This window comes from Rhinopithecus bieti, unplaced genomic scaffold (assembly GCF_001698545.2).
Source record: "Rhinopithecus bieti isolate Rb0 unplaced genomic scaffold, ASM169854v2 scaffold_5333, whole genome shotgun sequence".
In the NCBI taxonomy this organism is placed as follows: Eukaryota; Metazoa; Chordata; class Mammalia; order Primates; family Cercopithecidae; genus Rhinopithecus; species Rhinopithecus bieti.
Window position 1 is genome coordinate 135,716 of NW_016804678.1, and position 19,019 is coordinate 154,734.

General features: G+C 51.6%; 1 protein-coding gene across 6 annotated transcripts in view; it reads right to left on the minus strand.

Moving 5' to 3' along the window:
* ALDH1L1 (aldehyde dehydrogenase 1 family member L1) overlaps positions 1 to 19,019 on the minus strand; it is an 87,977-nt gene that overhangs the window by 20,460 nt on the left and 48,498 nt on the right. For all 6 annotated transcript variants that reach the window (XM_017869877.1, XM_017869878.1, XM_017869872.1 and 3 more), the window contains 7 exons: positions 14,191 to 14,338; positions 13,153 to 13,272; positions 11,934 to 12,061; positions 7,724 to 7,874; positions 6,573 to 6,643; positions 1,985 to 2,090; positions 731 to 818 (listed from right to left, as the gene is read on the minus strand). In XM_017869877.1, coding sequence (XP_017725366.1) covers positions 731 to 818; positions 1,985 to 2,090; positions 6,573 to 6,643; positions 7,724 to 7,874; positions 11,934 to 12,061; positions 13,153 to 13,272; positions 14,191 to 14,338 — 812 coding nt within the window. The remainder of the gene's footprint in view (positions 1 to 730; positions 819 to 1,984; positions 2,091 to 6,572; positions 6,644 to 7,723; positions 7,875 to 11,933; positions 12,062 to 13,152; positions 13,273 to 14,190; positions 14,339 to 19,019) is intronic.

Below are 19,019 nucleotides of genomic sequence, written 5' to 3' on the forward strand. Positions count from 1 at the left end.
AAAAAAAAAAAAAAAAAAAATAGAAGAACCACTCAGGAGAACACAGAAGAGAACAATAAAAGCAGGGGAAACTAGAAAATAGCAATGGAAAAGGTAAGGAAATCGAGGAACTGTATTTGATTTTTTTTACGGTGGAGGATGGAGACAAGCAATAACTTTTCACCAATTTAATCAACTTAAAAGAGAGAGAAAAGCAAAATATAAAGAATGTATTATAACAATCAAAAGGAAAATCCAAAAGGAGATAAAATTATGAGAGATTATTATACACAACTTCATGCTAATACATTTAAAATCTGCATAAGAAGGGACTTTTCCATAAACCACTACACACAACAGAAACTTAAAAAGTAATTCATGTATGACCTCCCTAAATGCTCTAAGCCTGGAATGTTCTACAGAAAAATTCTCTCAAACTTCCAAGGGCAGATAACTCCCAAGTAACAACTTTATTCCAGGGCGCGCAGACACACATACACACACATACACACACACACACACACACACTCACACAATGGAACACATTCAGCTGGGGCATCTGAAGACAAGAGCCCTTCCGGGTGCAGGTGCTCTCCCCCATGGGAGCAGCCTCCTTTGCCACAGGCTGGCCCCCGCCTGGGCTCTCCCCAGGCTGCTCTGCCCTCATGCCCCTATCCAGTAGGGCCTGCTCTACCCAGTGGCATCTCCAGCTGCTGGAAGCCCTAGCCCTGCCCCCGACCATGGCTCTTACCAGATCCTGGAAGGATGTTGACCACACCTTTGGGAATGCCAGCCTTCAATGTCAGCTCTGCAAACTTCAAGGCAGTGAGTGGGGTCACCTGGGTGTGGAGCCAGGAAAGGAGACTGGGTAAGGAGGTTTTTGAAAGTGGGGCTCTGCCTTCCCTCCCTGCCTTCCTCTCCCAGCAGCCCAGCAGCAAGCAGGGAGGAGTAGCTGCAGACTGTGGCGCCAGGAAGACCCCAGGAAAGCCACCAGAGGGGGCCCTGCCTGCCCAGCCGGCATGCCCACAGCACCAGCTGGGAATCAGGGTGGGCCAACCTCTGGTGCCCTAGCTTCTCCTCCTGGCAGGGCTCCAGCCCCCGGCCAGGCCTGGGTTCCCTTCTGCACAGCGTAAGTTTCTAAAGCCAGAGGTTAAGGTCTCCTCAGAGGGTTGTTGTGATGCTTAAATAAGCAAATGTGTGTAAATTACTATCTAATTTGTGATACCTGTTGAAATGCTTGAGGCATGCCTGACTCAGGGTAAATACTATCAATGTCAGTCATCATTATTGTTTTTCATTACATCAATGCCCTTGCTGTGAAATTACCCCAAAGAAGCTGGCGAGTGTGTGCCCTCCTGGGCACACCATCCCTGCTATGTCATGCACCATCCTGGGAGGCAGGCAGTGGGCAGGCTGTCATTGCCAATGTACAGATGAAGAAACTGAGGCTCACTGGGGGTGTCCTCACTTCCAAGGACCTTTCCAGCATGCCTGGGTGACCCTTGATATCCCACCTCTACTCCCCCACCTACACCCCTCAGACACCACACCGCATAGATTCTCTGTGCAGGGATGGGGGCCACGAATCCCATCGCTCACCTCGCTTCTCTCCAGGACTTCCGGTCTCAAAAGCCACATAAGAGACATGGCACTATCTTTGTGGATAGACTACTCAGGCTGTCTTAGAGCACAGGGCCTGGTTTCTGCCCCATGAATCCAGAGTGCCGAAATCCCTGCCTCTGCTCACATGAGCAGCTGCAAGTTCCAGCACAGCCAGCTGGCCTCAAGCAGCCGTGGCTGAAAAAGAGTCTGCTTTGGAGAGTTCTGCCTGCCACGTACGCCTCTGCCCACTGAGAGCAGGGCCATGGAGAGCAGCTGGCACTAGCAGGACCCTTCGTCCAGTGCCCATGTGGCCAAGAGAGGCCCTTCCCTTCCTCCCTTATAGAGTTAGTTCCTGATCCTCTCTGTGGCCTGCAGGCCCTGTCTGGAGTGAGCCCACGCTCACCTGAGCAGGCTTGATCACCACTGTGTTCCCAGCAGCCAGGCAGGCAGCTGTCTTCCAGGACAGCATCATCAGGGGATAGTTCCAGGGGATGATGATGCCACAAACCCTGCCACACAAAAGAGGTTGGCCTTTGTCCCTCTTCTCCACCAGGCCCACAGTGACCTGCCAGTTCCCTCCCCCTCACCCAGGGCCTGACATCCACTCTCAAAACCAGGCTTCCTGATAAGACACTCAAGGTCCCTCTGAGAGGCAGCTCACGCCTGCTCTTTCTGTCCTAGATGCTACATTAAGAATTGGTCTGGCAGCAGCCCCTCTTCCTAGCAGGGCAGGATGACATGGAACACTGGACCATTTCTGATGGAAGTTGTGGAACTGTCTGGGGCACAGGCAATGAGAGAGGGTGATGGCGAGCAGGCACAGGTGAGGACACAGGCCAGGGGGACCTAAAGAGGGTCAGGGGTCACCAGGGGTGGGTCAGGAGGGCCTGGAGAGGGTCCTGTGTGAAGCCAGGTGTCAGTCCTCAAGAAGAGAAGACAGAGTCGGCAAGCCAGCACTGATGAGTTCAGGGTGCTCTGTGTGAAGCCATGGTGCCCAGTGTCAGCACCACCCTGGGTTCCAGAGCGAGCCTCTGGCCGGACACAGGTGTTTCACACTCAGAGCACCATGGGCACTGGGGAGGCCGCAGAGTCCCAGGGACCAGCTGGCACACTGGCCAGGTATGAATCCTGCATGGCCCTGCCTTCGCCCCATACAGCACCACTCTGGGTGAACGCTGGACAGTTAGATGAGGACATCCACACAGCCCCGCAGACCACGAGCCGTGCTGTCACCACCCCACCACCATCACAGGGTGTTTCCCCAAAAGATAGCTGCTTAGTCAGACCCAGGTGGTGGGCAGGACCCACGTGAGGTATCATGGGGGAGCAGCAGGGGGCACTTAAAGGGTAGGGGAGCCGCCCCACACCCCACACGCACCCAGGAGATTAGGAGCACAGCACGGGCTGCTGAGTGTTCACAGGGAGCAGGGTGAGGCTGCTGGTTACGGTGAAGGGGGCTGAGGGGAGCTCGGAAAAGAAAACACATCAGAAAGCCCCACAGTTCTGCGCTGAATTGTGCCCCCACTCCCCAGTTCGTATGCTGAAGCCATAATCTCCAGAGTCTAAGGGCATGCCCTTGCTTGGAGACAAGATTGCTGCGTTGTAATTAATTAGCATGTGGTAGCACTGGGATGGGTGGGCCCCCAATCCAGTTGGAATGCTGTCCTCGTACAAAGAACACCACATGGAGAGACAGACTCTCACAGTGGGAATGCCAAGAGGGCATGAGGCAGAGATGGGGGCTCCCTGCAAGCCAAGGAAGGCCAGAGGTTGCCAGCAGCCACCAGAGGCCAGGAGAGAGGTCAGGACAGACTCTCATAGCCCTCATGTGGAACCAGCTCTGCCCACATCTGACCTCAGACTTCCAGCTCCCAGAACCGTGAGACAAGTTTCCATTGATTAAGCCCTGGATTGGTGGTCCCTTCTACAGCAGCCAGAGCTGACTCCCACACTCACTGGTCAGGGGAAAGGCCAAACCCTGGAACCGGAGTATGCAGAGCCGGCTCCGGCACAGGGTCAAAGGAGCAGGGCTGTGGGACCCAGGCCCAGGTGAATCCTCCCTGCCCAGTTGCTGTGAGAACCGACCTTCATTAGCCTTACTGCCTCTGATTCCTAGAGGTCTTTCTTAGTGGGAGACTGAGTGGACTGAGTGGACAACCACCCCGTGGGTCTTAGGACTGTCCCTCCCTCCCTTGGGGCCATTCTCCTGCTGTGCACCCCTAAGCCTGTCCCTCCTCTGCCCTCTGATGCTCCTGGGGAGCTGCGTGGATGGTGAGGGTGGAGGGTGGAGTTCCTTCTCTCTCTTGGGAGCATGGGGCCTGGGCAGGGGACACCAAGCAAGCTTTCTTGGTGTCCCCAAGAAACGCTTGGCTCACTAGGGATCTCCAGCGGCTGTTGGGCCAGGATGCGGCTGAGGACATGAGGGGACAGGGCTTCCCATGACGCAGCCTCACTGCTGGGTTTGCTGTGGCACTGGCCAGGGAAGGAGATGGGCAGCCCCTCACCCTGGCCAGGCCCTCCTCTGGCACCGCGTGCAGGCTCAGTGAGAGTGGACCCAGGGCTGGGGCTCTCTAGGTCCGGTCACTCAGTCATTCTGCACTATGTATGGGACGCTGCAGGTGTGCTGGGATGATGACAGGCATGGGCACAGGGCAGCATCAGTCTGAATGGTCACGCAGAGAATAGAATGGGGTCATAGATTAGAGAGGGCAGGCTGGCAGCAGAGGTCTCGGGGATGCATCACAGATGAGAGCTGGAGGACAGCTGGTGAAGGCTGGAGGTGGGACAGAGGTGCAAGTGCTCAGCGGGGCACGAGTGCGGAGGGCCCAGGATCTGCGAGGCCAGCATAGCCAACCACAGTGGACTGGGGAGGGGGCCAGGATACCAGGCCCAGATTGCAAGGTCAAGCGAGGAGTTTGATTCCATGTCAAGGGCAAGAGGATTCCGAGTGGATCTGTGAGTCTCTTGTAAATTTCCTAATACGAACATCCGAAAGAGCTGGACTGTGCTCCTTCTCAGAACCACATACAGAATTCTCCTCTTAGCCCCATCACCCAGGAGGCCTGGCCCTGCATGGCTTCCTCACCTAACCCTCCTAACTCCTTCACAGCACACCATGCCCTAGACACCTGACACTCACCCATCAAAACAACTCAGTGAGGACGGGACTGTTTTATTACCATTTGACAGTTGGGGAGACTGAGTACAGACAGGCTGGGAGCTTGCCCTAGAAAGGGGAGGAGCTGGGATTCCAACCTTGGGTTCTGGCTTCAGAACATTCCCACTGAGGCGAGGTCCCCTGTGAAGGTGGGGAGGGGTGAAGCCCAGAGGTCCTGGCGGCCTCCCTACCAGGCAGAGACCATTAGTTCCAGAATCACAGCCTGCCAGGTGCGTGGTCAGCAGTGGCCCTGCCTGCCTGCCTTTGGGGGAGCCCTGGTCTGTGTGAGCTGCTTGTACCAGGCCCCAGGGCAGGATGTGTTCACACTGGGATGCTGACTGGGCGCCCAGAGTCCCGGGTCGAAGGCCAGCCTCACAGGGTGACACAGGGATGCTTCTGGGTGACAGAGTGTCTGTTTCCTCCTCAGTCTGATGGGGGTGGACACCCCCCCACCCCATGCTGGCAGCTGGGAGGGTGGGCAGCCTCACAGACCCAAGTGTGGCTCTGACCCGTGGCCCCAGGTGGGCCATGACCCACTCTGCCCAGCCCAGCCCCTCTCAAAGCACGACAAAGGTCTCTGACCACTGCCCCATAGCAGGGTTTCTCGGCCTCCACACCACTGACATTTGGGGTGGGGCAGTTCTTTGTTGTGGGGGGCTGTCCTGTATCACCTCCTCTGTTGGGACAACCAAAACCATGTGCAGACATTGCCCGATGTCCTCTGTGGGGACCCTGGAGGTGATGCCTCCACCTGTAGCCTGGCTCCGCTCTGAAGCTCTGGAGTGAGAGGTTTCCTGGTCCACAGCCCACTGTCCCACAGGAGCCTCCTCCAGCCTGTGCCTGAGGACTTGATTGTTCATCTGCATGAGCTGTCAGTGACACAGGGACACTGGAGCATGTTCTCCTTGCAAACACTCTCACATTCAGGTGGAGCTGAGGGGCCTTTGGCCATGCCCACAGCTGTGAGGTCCCCTACCCTGTAAGGGGCACAGAGCAGGCGGGAATGACTGTGGTGCTGATGCCAGCTGAGTCCTGCTCCCAGGTCACCCTGGCCGGGTCCTCTGGCACCATATGCAGGTGCAGTGAGGGTGGACCCAGGGCTGGGGCTTTCTAGGTCCAGCTGCATGCATGTTCCCAGCGCAAATCATGGATCACGGCTGCGCCAGCACCTGCCACTCTGGTGTTTGTTGTCACCAGCCAAGCACAGTGGCCATGCACTCTTGGGTGAGCCTCCTCAGGCACGCATGTGAATGATTCACCAGGACTAGGGCCAAATCAGGACGTATGGCCTCGAGTGGTCACTTCCCAGTTTCCACCGGCAGTGTAAACTCAGAACCCTGTGGCTGTATTCCAAGCCTTTCTCCCCACTCCTGCCCTGGAGCCACTGGGTGGCGAGATGAAGTGCCTCACACCAGGTTCATTTCCCCGTGCCTACATGCTTGGCGTCCGGCGGGGTCTGCACTCCTCCTGCTGAGCAGCTCTCATCTTCTGACTGTTCCTCCTTTGTTCTATGCTTCCTGTTCCTCAGTGCTGTGCAGGAGTTCCTCATTTTTGTGAACACTGACCACCATTCCCATTTTGGACATTTTTTGGGTTTACTCTTGTTTCCCACCCTGGACCTGACTGATCCAGTGTTACTGGGGGATTAAATACAATTGTCCTCAAGTCCTTACAACAATGCCTGGTATGGAGCAGGTGCTCCAGAAGCACATGGATGGCTGTTTGATAAACACACGCACAGGGTGCTGTGAGCTCCCACAGGCTGTGTGCTATAGCCCCACGTACTGCGTGGAAAGCACCGCGAGGCTGCACCTCGCCCTGGGCAGGGACTCACCCGACAGGCTCCTTCCTGGTCAAGGTCAGGTTGCGGTTGGGTCTGGCCTGGTTGATGGGGATGGTGGAGCCCTGGAAGAGGAACGGGGCAGTCACCCAGGGGCCCAGCGTCCACACCCCTTCCCCTCTGGGCAACCAGTCTCCCCCAGTGGCTCCAGGAAGAAGTTAAAGCCACCAGCTTAGGTGTGACCTGAGGCTTGAGAGACAGGCAGGAGGGCAGCTGGAGGACAAGGTATTTGCTCTACCCTGAGCCTGGCAGGCAGAGCCTTTGGGTGGAAACTGGTCCTGATACCAGCAAAACCTCTAGCTTTGGCATTGGAGAAAGAAAGGGTGAGGGTGGGGGCGGGGCCGTGTGCCCCCCTCCCCGCAGCTCTAAGCAGTTGAGCATGTGTAGGAGGCCCAGGCCTGGGGCCAGCTGCAGCTAGAAGCTACACGGCAGCAGAGTGGGGGTGGTAACCAAGCAGCCCACCTCCCTTGTCGCTGTCATGCCCTGGTGGAGAGGAGGAACCATGGAGCGCAGATCTGGCAGAGATGCCATGAGCCCTGCAGGGGTGAGTCTCCCCAGGGAGCCTCTACAAATGGCCCTCAGGTTCCACAACTGATGGCGGGGGCCTGAAGATATGGTGAGCACTCCCTCCTGTGATGGTGTTGACTGTCCCTGTTGACCTTAGGGCAGGGACATGGTGCCCATAAACCCAGAATAACTGCAGAAGCCCCCAGCAAAGCAGGCAGAAGAGAGTGTCACAGGGATCCCAAGCCCGACAGTGACCTGCTGCCGCTGGGAGATAGAGTGCCTTGGGCAGGGACCTAAAGCCAGGAAGGACCTGCACCCTCAGCCCTGCAAACACATGGAACTGAACTCTATCAACACCAGAACTCTCCCGGATATAGGTTCTGCCCCAGAGCCTCCAGATAAGGCCCAGTCCAGCCAGCGCCTTAGCTTTGGCCTTGTGAGACCTCGGCATGGAACACAGCCCAGCCTTCCTGGAATTCGCACCAGCAGAACCACAAGCTAATAAATGGGTGTTGTTCCAAGCCACTAGCTGTGGTCATTTGCTGTGCAGCATGCAGACTACTGTGCTGCCCTCGGAGTTCCCCTATATGGCTGGGCCAGTCTGTGTATGCTCACACTGGTGGGAGCCTGGGCCCCACCTGGATCTTGTCGCACCAGCCGGCAAAGTAGCGGAAGGTCTGGATGGACATGCCCACGTGGGTCTTCAGGGCCAGCGTGTAGACGGCACCCGCATCCAGGGCCTCAATGGTGGCCAGCTCCTCCTGGTGCTGCTCCATGAGATCTGCCAACCTGGCCAGGGTGAGGGGAGGCGGGAGGTGGGCTCAGGCCTGGCACTGCCTCGTCTGCCCTCACAAGCCCTTCTTCAAGGAGCTGGGGCCCTGCCCTCCACCCCAGATCTGCCACTCTCAGATGTGCGGACCTCTGTTTCTGATCCATGCAATGGGCCAGCATCATTTACTCCACTGGATGGCTGTGAGGATGACACCCTCTGTCCCTCTCTCCTTTCCTTGCTCTTCCCTCCCTTCCTTCCTGAAATATCTGTGGATCCACTACTTTATCCTATTCCTCTGAAATTATCATACAGAGGCATTCACTCACTTGTTGTAGACAGCAAAGGGGTTATGGCCCAAGAGGCCACCCTTCCTTGAAGACAAGTTCAAGCTTGTCTTTAGAAAGCTTGAACCAGGAGAAAGCCTGTCTGTCTTTCCAGCACCAGTAAACCAAGGTGGTGGGGGCGTGCTCCTGAGGCTGGCGTCTCCAGAGGTGGAGAGGTGGCCCTATCCCCATCACAGGAGGACTGACTAGGGAGCAACGGCAGGGCTGGCGCTTTTACACAGACCGGCTCCAGTCTGAGCATGCCAAGGTCGGGTTGCCCTCCCTTGATTCTGATGGATGTGCAGCTCTGGGCAGCCTGGAGTTACGAGGGTGCCCCTCTCGTCCCCTAGGGGGAGGGTGGACAGGGAAAGTGGAGACCACAGGCCCAGAGCAAACTCAGCCTTGCAGACAGGGCAGCTCGGGCCCAGAGGCGAGTGTGGGATCAAAGCCTGCCAGCCGTTTCCCACACTGCTCCCCTCTGCACACAGGCACCACGAAGCCCACATGCACCCCAGGCCTGCTCCGGTCCTCACCTGCCTACACCCACCAGGACCCGTGGCAGCTGTTCACGCCACTCAGGATGCATCTGCAACTCTGTGCCTGGCGGAGCAGCTCCTGGCCCCGTTTCCACTTCATTCTGGGGCCGTGAGAGCCGAGCCCCTCTGCCTCCCTCCTCCTCCTCACATCGGCCTCTTCCAGGTGCTCAGGTCAGTCAGGCCTGCGGCCTTGGGGCTTTTGGGGGGCTGTGTTGCACATCTGGACCCTCTTTCCACACTCCTGTTTCTCCTCCCAGCCTTCTGTACTTGCTTCAGACACGGACTCAAATGCTGTACCCTCTGGGAAGCTGACCCGAATCCCCACCTACATTCTGACTGATCAGAGCTCCCTGTCACATCCTCTAATAACCTCCTCTGCCTTTCTTCACTCCCCCACCACTACAGTTTGTAACAGACATTCACGTAGATGATAATTTCATCACAATTTGCCTGCCCACTGGAATCCAGGCTGCAGGAGGCATGGCATTGTCCAGTTCCCTGCTCTCTGCAGCGCCCAGCTCCAGCACAGCACTGGGCACGCGGGAAGCATGTACCCAGTTTTGCTGGGCTAGTTTTATGCTAGTTTTATGCAGCTCAGCTTTGCTGCATAAAACTAACTGAGTGAGGCCACCCTGGGCAAGAAGAGCCCATGTGTAAATCAGTTTCTGAGAAAAACCGATTGGTACGGAAAAAAGTGAAAACACCATCTAGCGGCCATCAGAGGACTGGGCTCCCCAGCTGCAAGGACAGAGGAGCTGCCTCTTTGTTATATAAATGACACACATTTGCTCCAAAGCCTGCTGGCACCAAACTCAAATTTTCCCACTCCCAGTTAGGCTTAAAGTAGCCCAAATAGGTATGTTTTTAGCCACTTAGGGCCTGCTGCTTTGCACACCCGGAGGAACCTCAAGCAGCAGCTGTTGCCCATTGATAAAACAGGGTCTTGCGGTGATAAGGCGAAAGCTGCTACTGCCCTTAGCAGCCCTCAGACCCAGAGGCTCCCGCTGCATCATTCTGTGTTGTCACCTGGACATGGTAAAGCCCACAGGGCAGCCTCGGGACAGTCTCACTGCTCGTCTTCCGCAACCCTGCCCAACCCGCAGCCCACTAAAGCTTGTGGTGTGCCATGCCTCCCGTGCTCACATCCTTCTCTTTCATCAGCCCCAATCCCTTGAATCCCCCACATTTCTAGACAATTCCACCTGTGTGTGACATGGCTGTGTCATCAATCCGGTTCCCAGGACACACTTTCTAAAGTAGCCATCACCCGAGTGCACTATTCGGGAAGCTCTGAGAGGCTGCCTTGCAGGACTATTCTATTGTCAGCTCAGTTAGGCTGCTGAATTGACACCCTGGCACCCATACTCCCCAGAGCTCGGTCCCTGGGTGCCAGGGTAGCAGTGCAGGAGAAGTGAAGCTGCCGCCATCTCCCTCTGAAGGTCTGCAGGGCAGATGCAGGGGTGCCCAGCAGGCTCAGCCAGGCCTACTGACCAGCAGCAGCCTGGACCACTGTCAGATTCTCGACCATGGACCACAGTGGTATCTGGGCAGAGCCAGCAGCTCCCCCATGGTCTTTCCCAAGAGCTCCTCTTTGTGGCCCCACTTGGCAGCTGGATACAGCTGCTCCTACTCCCTGGAGGTTCTATCCTGTCCACCAGTTCAGGGGACTGCCTAGGAACCTTGTCTAACTCTCCCTCTGGATCCTTCTTCCCAGCTTCCACAATTGTGTAATGTCTGATCCCTGCAGTGAATTTCGTGTTCCCTACACCAACGGTGGTCCCGCCACCCTGACAGGGTGCTCTGCGGCCATTTATCTGGGGGCTTCTGTTCTGCCCCCTCCGGGACACCTAGACCCAGCCTCTGTTGTGCTGAGCTGAGGCAGAACCAGTAATGGGCACTCCCAGGTCTCCACAGGGCCTGAGAGTTTGCACAGGGCAGGAATGGGTCCACTTACAGCTGCCCAGGGTGCCCCCACACTGTCATTGTGGGTGAGTAGGATCTCTTATGACACAAACCACCAGATGGCAGCAGAGGCCCAGGGAGGGACCCCACGTGCGCTGTTGGCCACGTAGTCCACCAAAAGCATGCGGGGCTCAGGCCAGAGGTTCACCTGGCGTGCCTGTTTCACAGCTCTGCCTGACCTCCAGGAGCTCTAGGGACCGCTTGGCATGGCCAGTGCCTTTCTAGAATTGAGGGGCTTGCAAAGGGGACTGGAACCTAAGAAAGTCTGGGCATGCCTGGCTACCACAGCCCTCCCCTCCCCAACCTTAACCTCCATTAGGTTTTGCAAACCACGTTCTTGCAACTCTTCTCTCTAGTTTCCTGCTGCTGGGCTGCCCGGGCTTTTATGGCCTCTGGAGTATACTAGAAACAGAAGCCATTCCGACCGCAAGGCCAAGGCAGGGTCTCTCCTGCCAGGTGAGAAACCTCTCTGGGACCACGCCATAACCCGGCTTCACACCCCCAGAGGTTCCCAGGACCCTAGGAAAGAGCCAGGCCCCAAGACGCCTGTGCTCTTGGCTCATCTGGCCGCACCCTCCCTTCTTCCAGGAACATCACCTCACCTCTGTGAGGGTGACTGCTCCTTCCCTCCAGGCCCTGTGGTTCCAGGGGCGCAGCACCTCTCTTCCGAGCCTCCCTCTCACTCTGTGGTCATAAGCTAAAGTCATCATAAGTCCTTTTGCCTAAGATATCTGAACTGGAACTAAGGAGGGAAGGCCCCTTTCTCTCTGGCTTAATTTTTTTTTTTTTTTTTTAAAAGAAAATGTGAGACCTGTAGATTCTAGCAGTCAGAGCCAGGCTGAGCAAGCAGAGACCAAGCCAGTCCCTCTCTGGCCCTTGCTGTCTTCTGCGTGCAGGAGCTAAGTCCCCTCCAGCCCAGGCTGGCGAGGGAAGTGCTTTGCCTGCCTCAGAGGCCCAGCCTGCGCCTACTTTGGAAGCAGCCCTTGGCTTCCACACCTCCTCACCTCCACCAGGCACCTCCCGAGGCCACTCTGCTGAAATGCCTCCTGTTTCTCCCATCCCTTCCTCTGAGAAGCCTTTTCTGAGCTTCAGGCAAGGAGCCCCAGCCTGGTCCATCTGATGGCCTCGGTCCCATGGCCTCCCCAGGACCCAGCTCCTCCTGGCAGGTAAAGGGGCCTCTACAGAAAGGGGCCCCCCACCCCCTTCTTGGAAGCTGATGGTGGCAGTGGCTGGCAGGTGCATGTTGGGCTCCCACCTGTACAGCAGCCGGCCCCGGTCCCGCGCGCTGATCTTCCCCCACCGTCCATTCTCAAAGGCATCCTTGGCTGCGGCCACTGCCTTGTCGACGTCGGTGACTTGGGCCAGGGATACCCGACAGATGACCTATAGTGGAAGCAGAGCCATGACCAGTTCTCTTTCAGCCAGTTGCACACAGACACCCCTGCCCGCCTCCCTGGCCTCCTCCTGGGGCCCCACTGAGGTGGCCCCCAACCACATGGGCAGGTGTGGAGGTGAAGCATGGCCAAAGGGCAGCCCTGGGAGGGCTCACACAGGAAGGGAAGATGGGGGCCTGGGAGAGGATTGTTTGTGTGTCTACACCCCATGGTCCTGACCCTGTTCCTGCTCTGAGTGTGCCATCCGTGCAGGTTCCCTCACCTCGGTGCCTACTGGGTGTGGTGAGGGGAGCCAGTGGGTTCTGGGGTGGGAGGGCAAAGCCATTGCCTCCTGTCTGCCACCACAGACAGCTATGCCCCTTCTGCCAAGGCCCCATCCTCAGCCCCTCCTGATGCTCCATCCCAAGGGCACTGCACTGTCCTGCCTGTGGCCCTACCCCCTCCCTCTCCCTTTACAGATGAGTCTTTCATTAACTCCCCTCAAATGACTCATTTTGAGTGTGCCCTCTGTCTTCTGCAAGGACTCAGCTGATTCTATTGGATAGGCAGGATGGAAAAATATCAGTGTGCAGTCATAAGAGCAAGCCTGGCTTTGAAACCTGTGTTTCAGACATACTCATGTGTGTATCTACCATAGGCATGCTTTGGCTCATGATGCCACAAGGTCACGGTCAAGAGAGAGCGGCAAACACGGGACTCAAGTTGAGGAAGAATGTCCTAATGGTGGAGGGCTCAAGTATTAGACAAAGTAGTTCTCACACTGGGGCTACTGCTGAAGTGTGGAGGTGTGGCAGTGGCCTAATTTCTTCCTTGGGGTAGGAGGAACTCTGTTCCCAGTCTCTAAAGCAGGTGCAAGACCCTTCTGAGCCCTCCTGCCTCCCACCACCACCCTGCACCTCCTCTCTACTCCACTGCAGTAGGGTTGGTTGGAAACGAACTGGCATCCTTTCCCGTCCCTCTCAAAGGCATGCGTCCAAGCAGAGGCTCTCAGGGTCAGGACCCCGAGAGGCCAGTGGGGGCAGGGAAGGAAGGACAGGGAGGCTGGGGAATGTGGAGAAGGGGTGCTGGGCCTGCACTCACACTTCCATCGGTGGGATTGATGGTCTCAAAGGTCTTGGCGCCCTCAGCATCCACGAACGCCCCCCCGATGAAGAGCTGGTGGGGCATATGGAGGGTGCGCTTGTTCACTGCCATTTCCACCTGAAAGAAAGGCCCCAGTGACAAGCACAAACCCATGCAGGGCACAGGAGGCATACACGGAGGACCACACAGCCACACACGCGCACTGCCCAGGGGCCTCCTGGGGCTTCAGAGCTGCATGTGTGTAACAGCTGAGCAGGAGAGAGATGAAGGACAGGCTCTGAGGCCAGGCTGCCTGGCGGAAGCCCTGCGCTTCCACCTACTCCTCGTGCCGCCTTGGGCTGGTTCCTCAGCCTCCTCAGGGTGGGCTAAGAGGACTCTCAGACAGAGGAAATGCCAGTGGGTAGTGAGGCCCTTGGCAGCCCCCACCACTCACATCCCTGTGGATTGGCAATTCCTGCCTGAACGCAGGCACCTCTGGGACGCCATCCTCTTCCTGAAATCTGCTCATCAGTCATTTGTCCTCAATCCCAAGGACACTCTGGGGTCCACCTTGGCCCCCTGTACTTTCTTCACCCACTTTTGTTCCAATCTACCCGCCAAACAAACTACGCCAAAGTCCATTCTTATGGGAGTTGGCAGTCTATCAAGATAGCTCAGGGAAGATTTCTTAATCTCTTTAAAGAATAGATTTTCAATTACTGATCACACTTCCATACACACAAGTTGAATGCAAGGATTATTTGTTTCTTTACTGGGAACTAAAAGTCTCTTCTGAATATCTTGATCACATGCCTTGGGACTCAGAGTTTGGCCCATGTCCTGAGCATCAGACAGCAACATCCTTTGGGAGTTGGCCCCACTGTACTGACATCCCCCGGCTATCCTGGGTGCAGGGAGAGTGTGGGAAACTGAAGGGTGGGCTCCTGGGGCCCTGGCTTTCTGAATGCCCAGGTTTCCCCTCTTGTCTTATGTAGTCATAGATGCAGCTGCCTGAGGGCTCTGCAGGGCCTGCCGCAGGGAGGGCCCAGCACTCACGTAGTCAATGCTGCACTCGCCCTCCTCATCATCCCCTCGCAGCTTCCTCACTAACAGCTGGATGAAGTCCCCAAAGGTGGTTGCCATGTACACATCTTCGTTCTCTAACTCCAGGCCATCACACAGCTCCTTCACTTCCTCCACCAGCCTGGAGGAAGGAGATGGAAAGATGGGGACACAGGAGGGGCTCGGCAGGCCTGCATCACTAGCAGCAGTGGCAGTGGGGCCAAACACCCCAGAGAGGCTCCATCCCAGCACTACAGGGTAGCCATGAGCCCAGAACTGGAGAGAAGGGCCCAGGCTATGGACTCGGATGGTCCTGCGTCCAAATTCTCATTCCATTACTTTCTAATTTGTGACCTTGGGCAAATGACTAACTCCTCTAAGCCTTAATTTCTTCACCTGTAAAACAGAAATAGTAATAGACTGTCTGCTATTTTGCGATGATTAAATACTATGACCCACCTAATAATAATAATAATTAGTAGATTAATAATAATCTCCAAAAAACTCTGTTAAAAGAATGAAAACATAAGCCACAGATTGGAAGAAAATGTTTCCAAATCACATTATCTGATAAAGGACTTGTATTCAGAATATATAAAGAACCCTCAAAACTCAATAGGAAGAAAGCAAACAACCTAATTAAGAATGAGCAAAAGATTGAACAGATGCCTCTCAAAAGGAGAAATATGGAATAAGGATGGCAAATAAGAATATGACGAGACAATCAACATCATTAGGCACTGCGGAAATGCAAATTAAAACCACAATAGAATATAGCTTCATATTTATTAGAATGTCTAAAATTTAAAAGCCTGACCATTCCCACTATTGGGAAAGATATAGTACCCTGGGCCACTGGAGCTTGCACACACTGCTGGTGGGGATGTAAATGGTACTACCACTTTGGAAAGCAGTTTAGTAGTTTCTAAAGATTTAAACATACTTCCCACTTCACTCTTAAGTATTTATCCAAAAGAAATAAAAGCCTATCTCTAGACAGCAGATGGCAGAACAGGAAGCTCCAAAAATGTATCCCCTTACCTAAATAACCATGGAACTTACATGAATCAAATATGTTGGAACTCTGGGGTCTAGTCAAATGCTTTCAGCACCAAGGAGAAAGACTGGTGAAGAAGCTGGTAAATGTCAATCAATTTCAGTGAATTTCAGCCTCTCATAAGATATTGGTTGCCACCCTTCACCTCCCACCTCTTCCACAAAAAGTTAAAGCAGGGCTGGGTCATATTCCAGGCGCAGCTTGCTGAAGCCAGGGTGGGCAATAAGGACCTTGTCCTCTGACCACCAGCACTGTGTCCTGAGCACTGATACTCCTTTTGATTGCTGACAGGCTATCACAAAGGCTGGCAGTCATTGTTTCAACCCTCACAGGCTGAAGTAGCTTCCAGGAGATTATAAAAGGCAATACTTTCCCTCCACTTTGGTAGCCAGACATTTGTGGAAATCTTTGTCAGGTCACTGGCTGACTGCAGGAACAATGGAACAGAAAGTTCAGTGACAACACACAACAAGGAACACACCTTGCAAAAATAATTTGGAAAAGTCACAAACAGATGGTTCTAGCCCTCAACAAGGAAGATTCAATAATCCCTAATGAGTGGGAGAAATATATTTCCAGAATTACCACAACAGAACACTCAAAATGTCCAGTTATGATCAAGAAAGGTCTACAAAACATATGAAGAATTAGGAAAGAAGAGTCCATTCACAGGAACAAAAAAGAATTTGAAGAAGGTATCCCCGAGGAAGATCAGATATTGGAACTATTGGTCAAAGACATTATGTCAAATGCCTTAAATATGTTCAATGAACTAAAGGAAATTATGGATGAAAAACTTAAAGGAAATCAAGAAAATGATGTACGAACAAAATGAGAATAAAGTGACAGAAACTATAATAACAAGTCAAACAGAAACTCTTGGACTGGCAAGTACAATAACTGAAACAAACAAACAAAAAACTCACTGAAAGGGTTTAACAGTAGTTTTGAGCAGGCTGAAGGAAAGATGAGCAAACTTGAAATTAACCAGTCTGAGGAGCAGAAAGAAAAAAGAGTGAAGAAAAATGAAAAGAGCCTGAAGGATTTATAGGATACCATGAAACATACCAACATACTCACAGGAGCTCCAGAGAGAAAAAGAGAAAAAGGTTTCTCTAAATATTTATTTGAAGAAATAATGGTCCCAAAGTTCCCAAACATGAGGAAAGAAATTAATACACACATCTAAGATGTACAATGAATGCAGTCCAAGCAGGATACATTCAAAGAGATCCACACCAAGGCACATTACACCCAGCTTGCTGAAATCCAGAGACAAAGAAATAATTTGGAGAGTAGCAAGAGAGAAATGGCTTGTTATATACAAGGGATCTTTGATAAGATTAAAAACTGACTTCCAATAAAACACCTTTAAGGTCAGAAAGCAGTTGGATATTAAAAGTTCTGGGGGAAATGGTAACCAAGAATTCTATATCCATCAAAATTATCTTTCAAGAATGAAACATAAATTAAGATCTAGTTCAACCATTGTGGAAAACAGTGTGGCGATTCCTCAAGGATCTAGAACTAGAAATACCATTTGACCCAGCCATCCCATTACTGGGGATATACCCAAAGGATTATAAGTCATACTGCTATAAAGACACATGCACACTTACGTTTATTGCGGCACTATTCACAATAGCAAAGACTTGGAACCAACCCAAATGTCCATCAGTGACAGACTGGATTAAGAAAATGTGGCACAGATACACCATGGAATACTATGCAGCCATAAAAAAGGATGAGTTCGTGTCCTTTGTAGGGACATGGATGCAGCTGGAAACCATCATTCTCAGCAAACTATTGCAAGAACAGAAAACCAAATATCGCATATTCTCACTCATAGATGGGAATTGAACAATGAGATCACTTGGACACAGGAAGGGGAACATCACATACCGGGTCCCATTATGGGGAGGGAGGAGGGTGGAAGGATAGCATTAGGAGATATACCTAATGTAAATGACGAGTTAATGGGTGCAGCACACCAACATGGCACATGTATACATATGTAACAAACCTGCACGTTGTGCACATGTACCCTAGAACTTAAAGTATAATAATAATAATAATAATAATAATAATAATAATAATAAATATTTCTATAGAAACAAAAGCTGAAGAGATTCATTACCAGTAGACCTGCCCTAGAAGAAATGCTGAAAAGAGTGTTTCAGGCTGAGATAAAAGTATACAGACAGTAAAGTGATGACATAATTAAAAATAAAGAACACAGATAAAGGCCACTACATAGGTAAGTATGAAAGTCCATATTATTGCATTTTATTGGAGTTGTAACTTCTCTCTTTTTCCTATATGACAATAGGCAAGTATATAAAACAATAATTTTAAATATATATTAATGGGTATACAATGTATAAAAATGTATACTGTGACAGTAATACTAAAAAGGGGAAGGAAAAGAGATGTATAGAATGAGAGTGTTTGTATACAATTGAAGCTGGGTTGATACTATTTAAACAACCTTGTTATAAATTTAAGATGTTAATTGTAATTCCCAAGTAACAACCCAGAAATAACTAAAAACATACAGTAAAAGAAACAAGGGAATTAAAGTGACACACTACAAAAAAATTACCAAATACAAAAAAGGACAGTATAGAGAAACCGAGGAACAAAAAAATAGGACATGCAGAAAACAAATGGCAGAAATAAATCTTTATTTATTAGTTAGCAGGTTAGATGTAAATGGATTAAACTCTCCTGTTTCATCTATTTAAAGTTTAAACATGAGAAGGCACGAACTGGATGACTGGATATAACCCAGCATCCATACATATGCTACAAGAGAATCACTTAGATATAAGGACACAAAAGAGCTGGAAGTAAAAGGACAGAGAAAATATTCCATGCAAATAGTAACATAAAAGAGACCTTAAATCTAACAAGTTTACAAGAGACAAAGAAGGACATTATATTGATACAAAGTTTGATGCTGCAAGAGGATATAACAATTATAAATTCATACACACCTAACACAGCCCTAAAATATATGAAGCAAAAATGGAGTTTTCTACAATAGTAGTTAGATACTTAGATGCCCAACTATCAAAAATGGATAGAACAACTGGAGGGAATAAGACACTTGAACACCACAAACCAGTCAGACACGTACAAAACACTGCTCAAGAAGAGCAGAGCACACATTCTTCTCAAGGGCACATGGAACATTCTTCAGGATAAATCATTTGTTAGGCTACACAATAAGTCTTAATACATGTAAAAATATTGAACTCTTACAAAATATCTTTCCTAATCAAAATGGAATGAGACTAGAAATCAATAACAGAAAGAAAACTGGAAAATCCACAAATATACGAAAATGAACTAGCACACTCTTAAACAATTAATGGGTCAAAGAAGAACACACAAGAGAAACTAGAAAACACCTTTAGTCAAAGGAAAATAAAAACACAACATACCAAAACTTATGAGATGCGGGGAAAGTAGTGCTAAGAAAGTAGTTTATAGGTGTAAATACATACATCAGAAAAGAATAAAGTCTTCAAATCAATAACCTACATTGTACACCTTAAGGAACTAGATTAAAAAGGAATCTAAACCCAAACTGTAAGAAGGAAGTAATAATAACGATTAGAACAGAAATAAATGAAATAGAGACCAGAAAAAAATACAGAAAATAAGCAAAATCAAATTGTGTTTTCTTGAAAATATCAACAAAATTAACAAACCTTTAGCTGGACTGACCAAGACACAAAAGTGAAGGCTCAAATTACTAGAA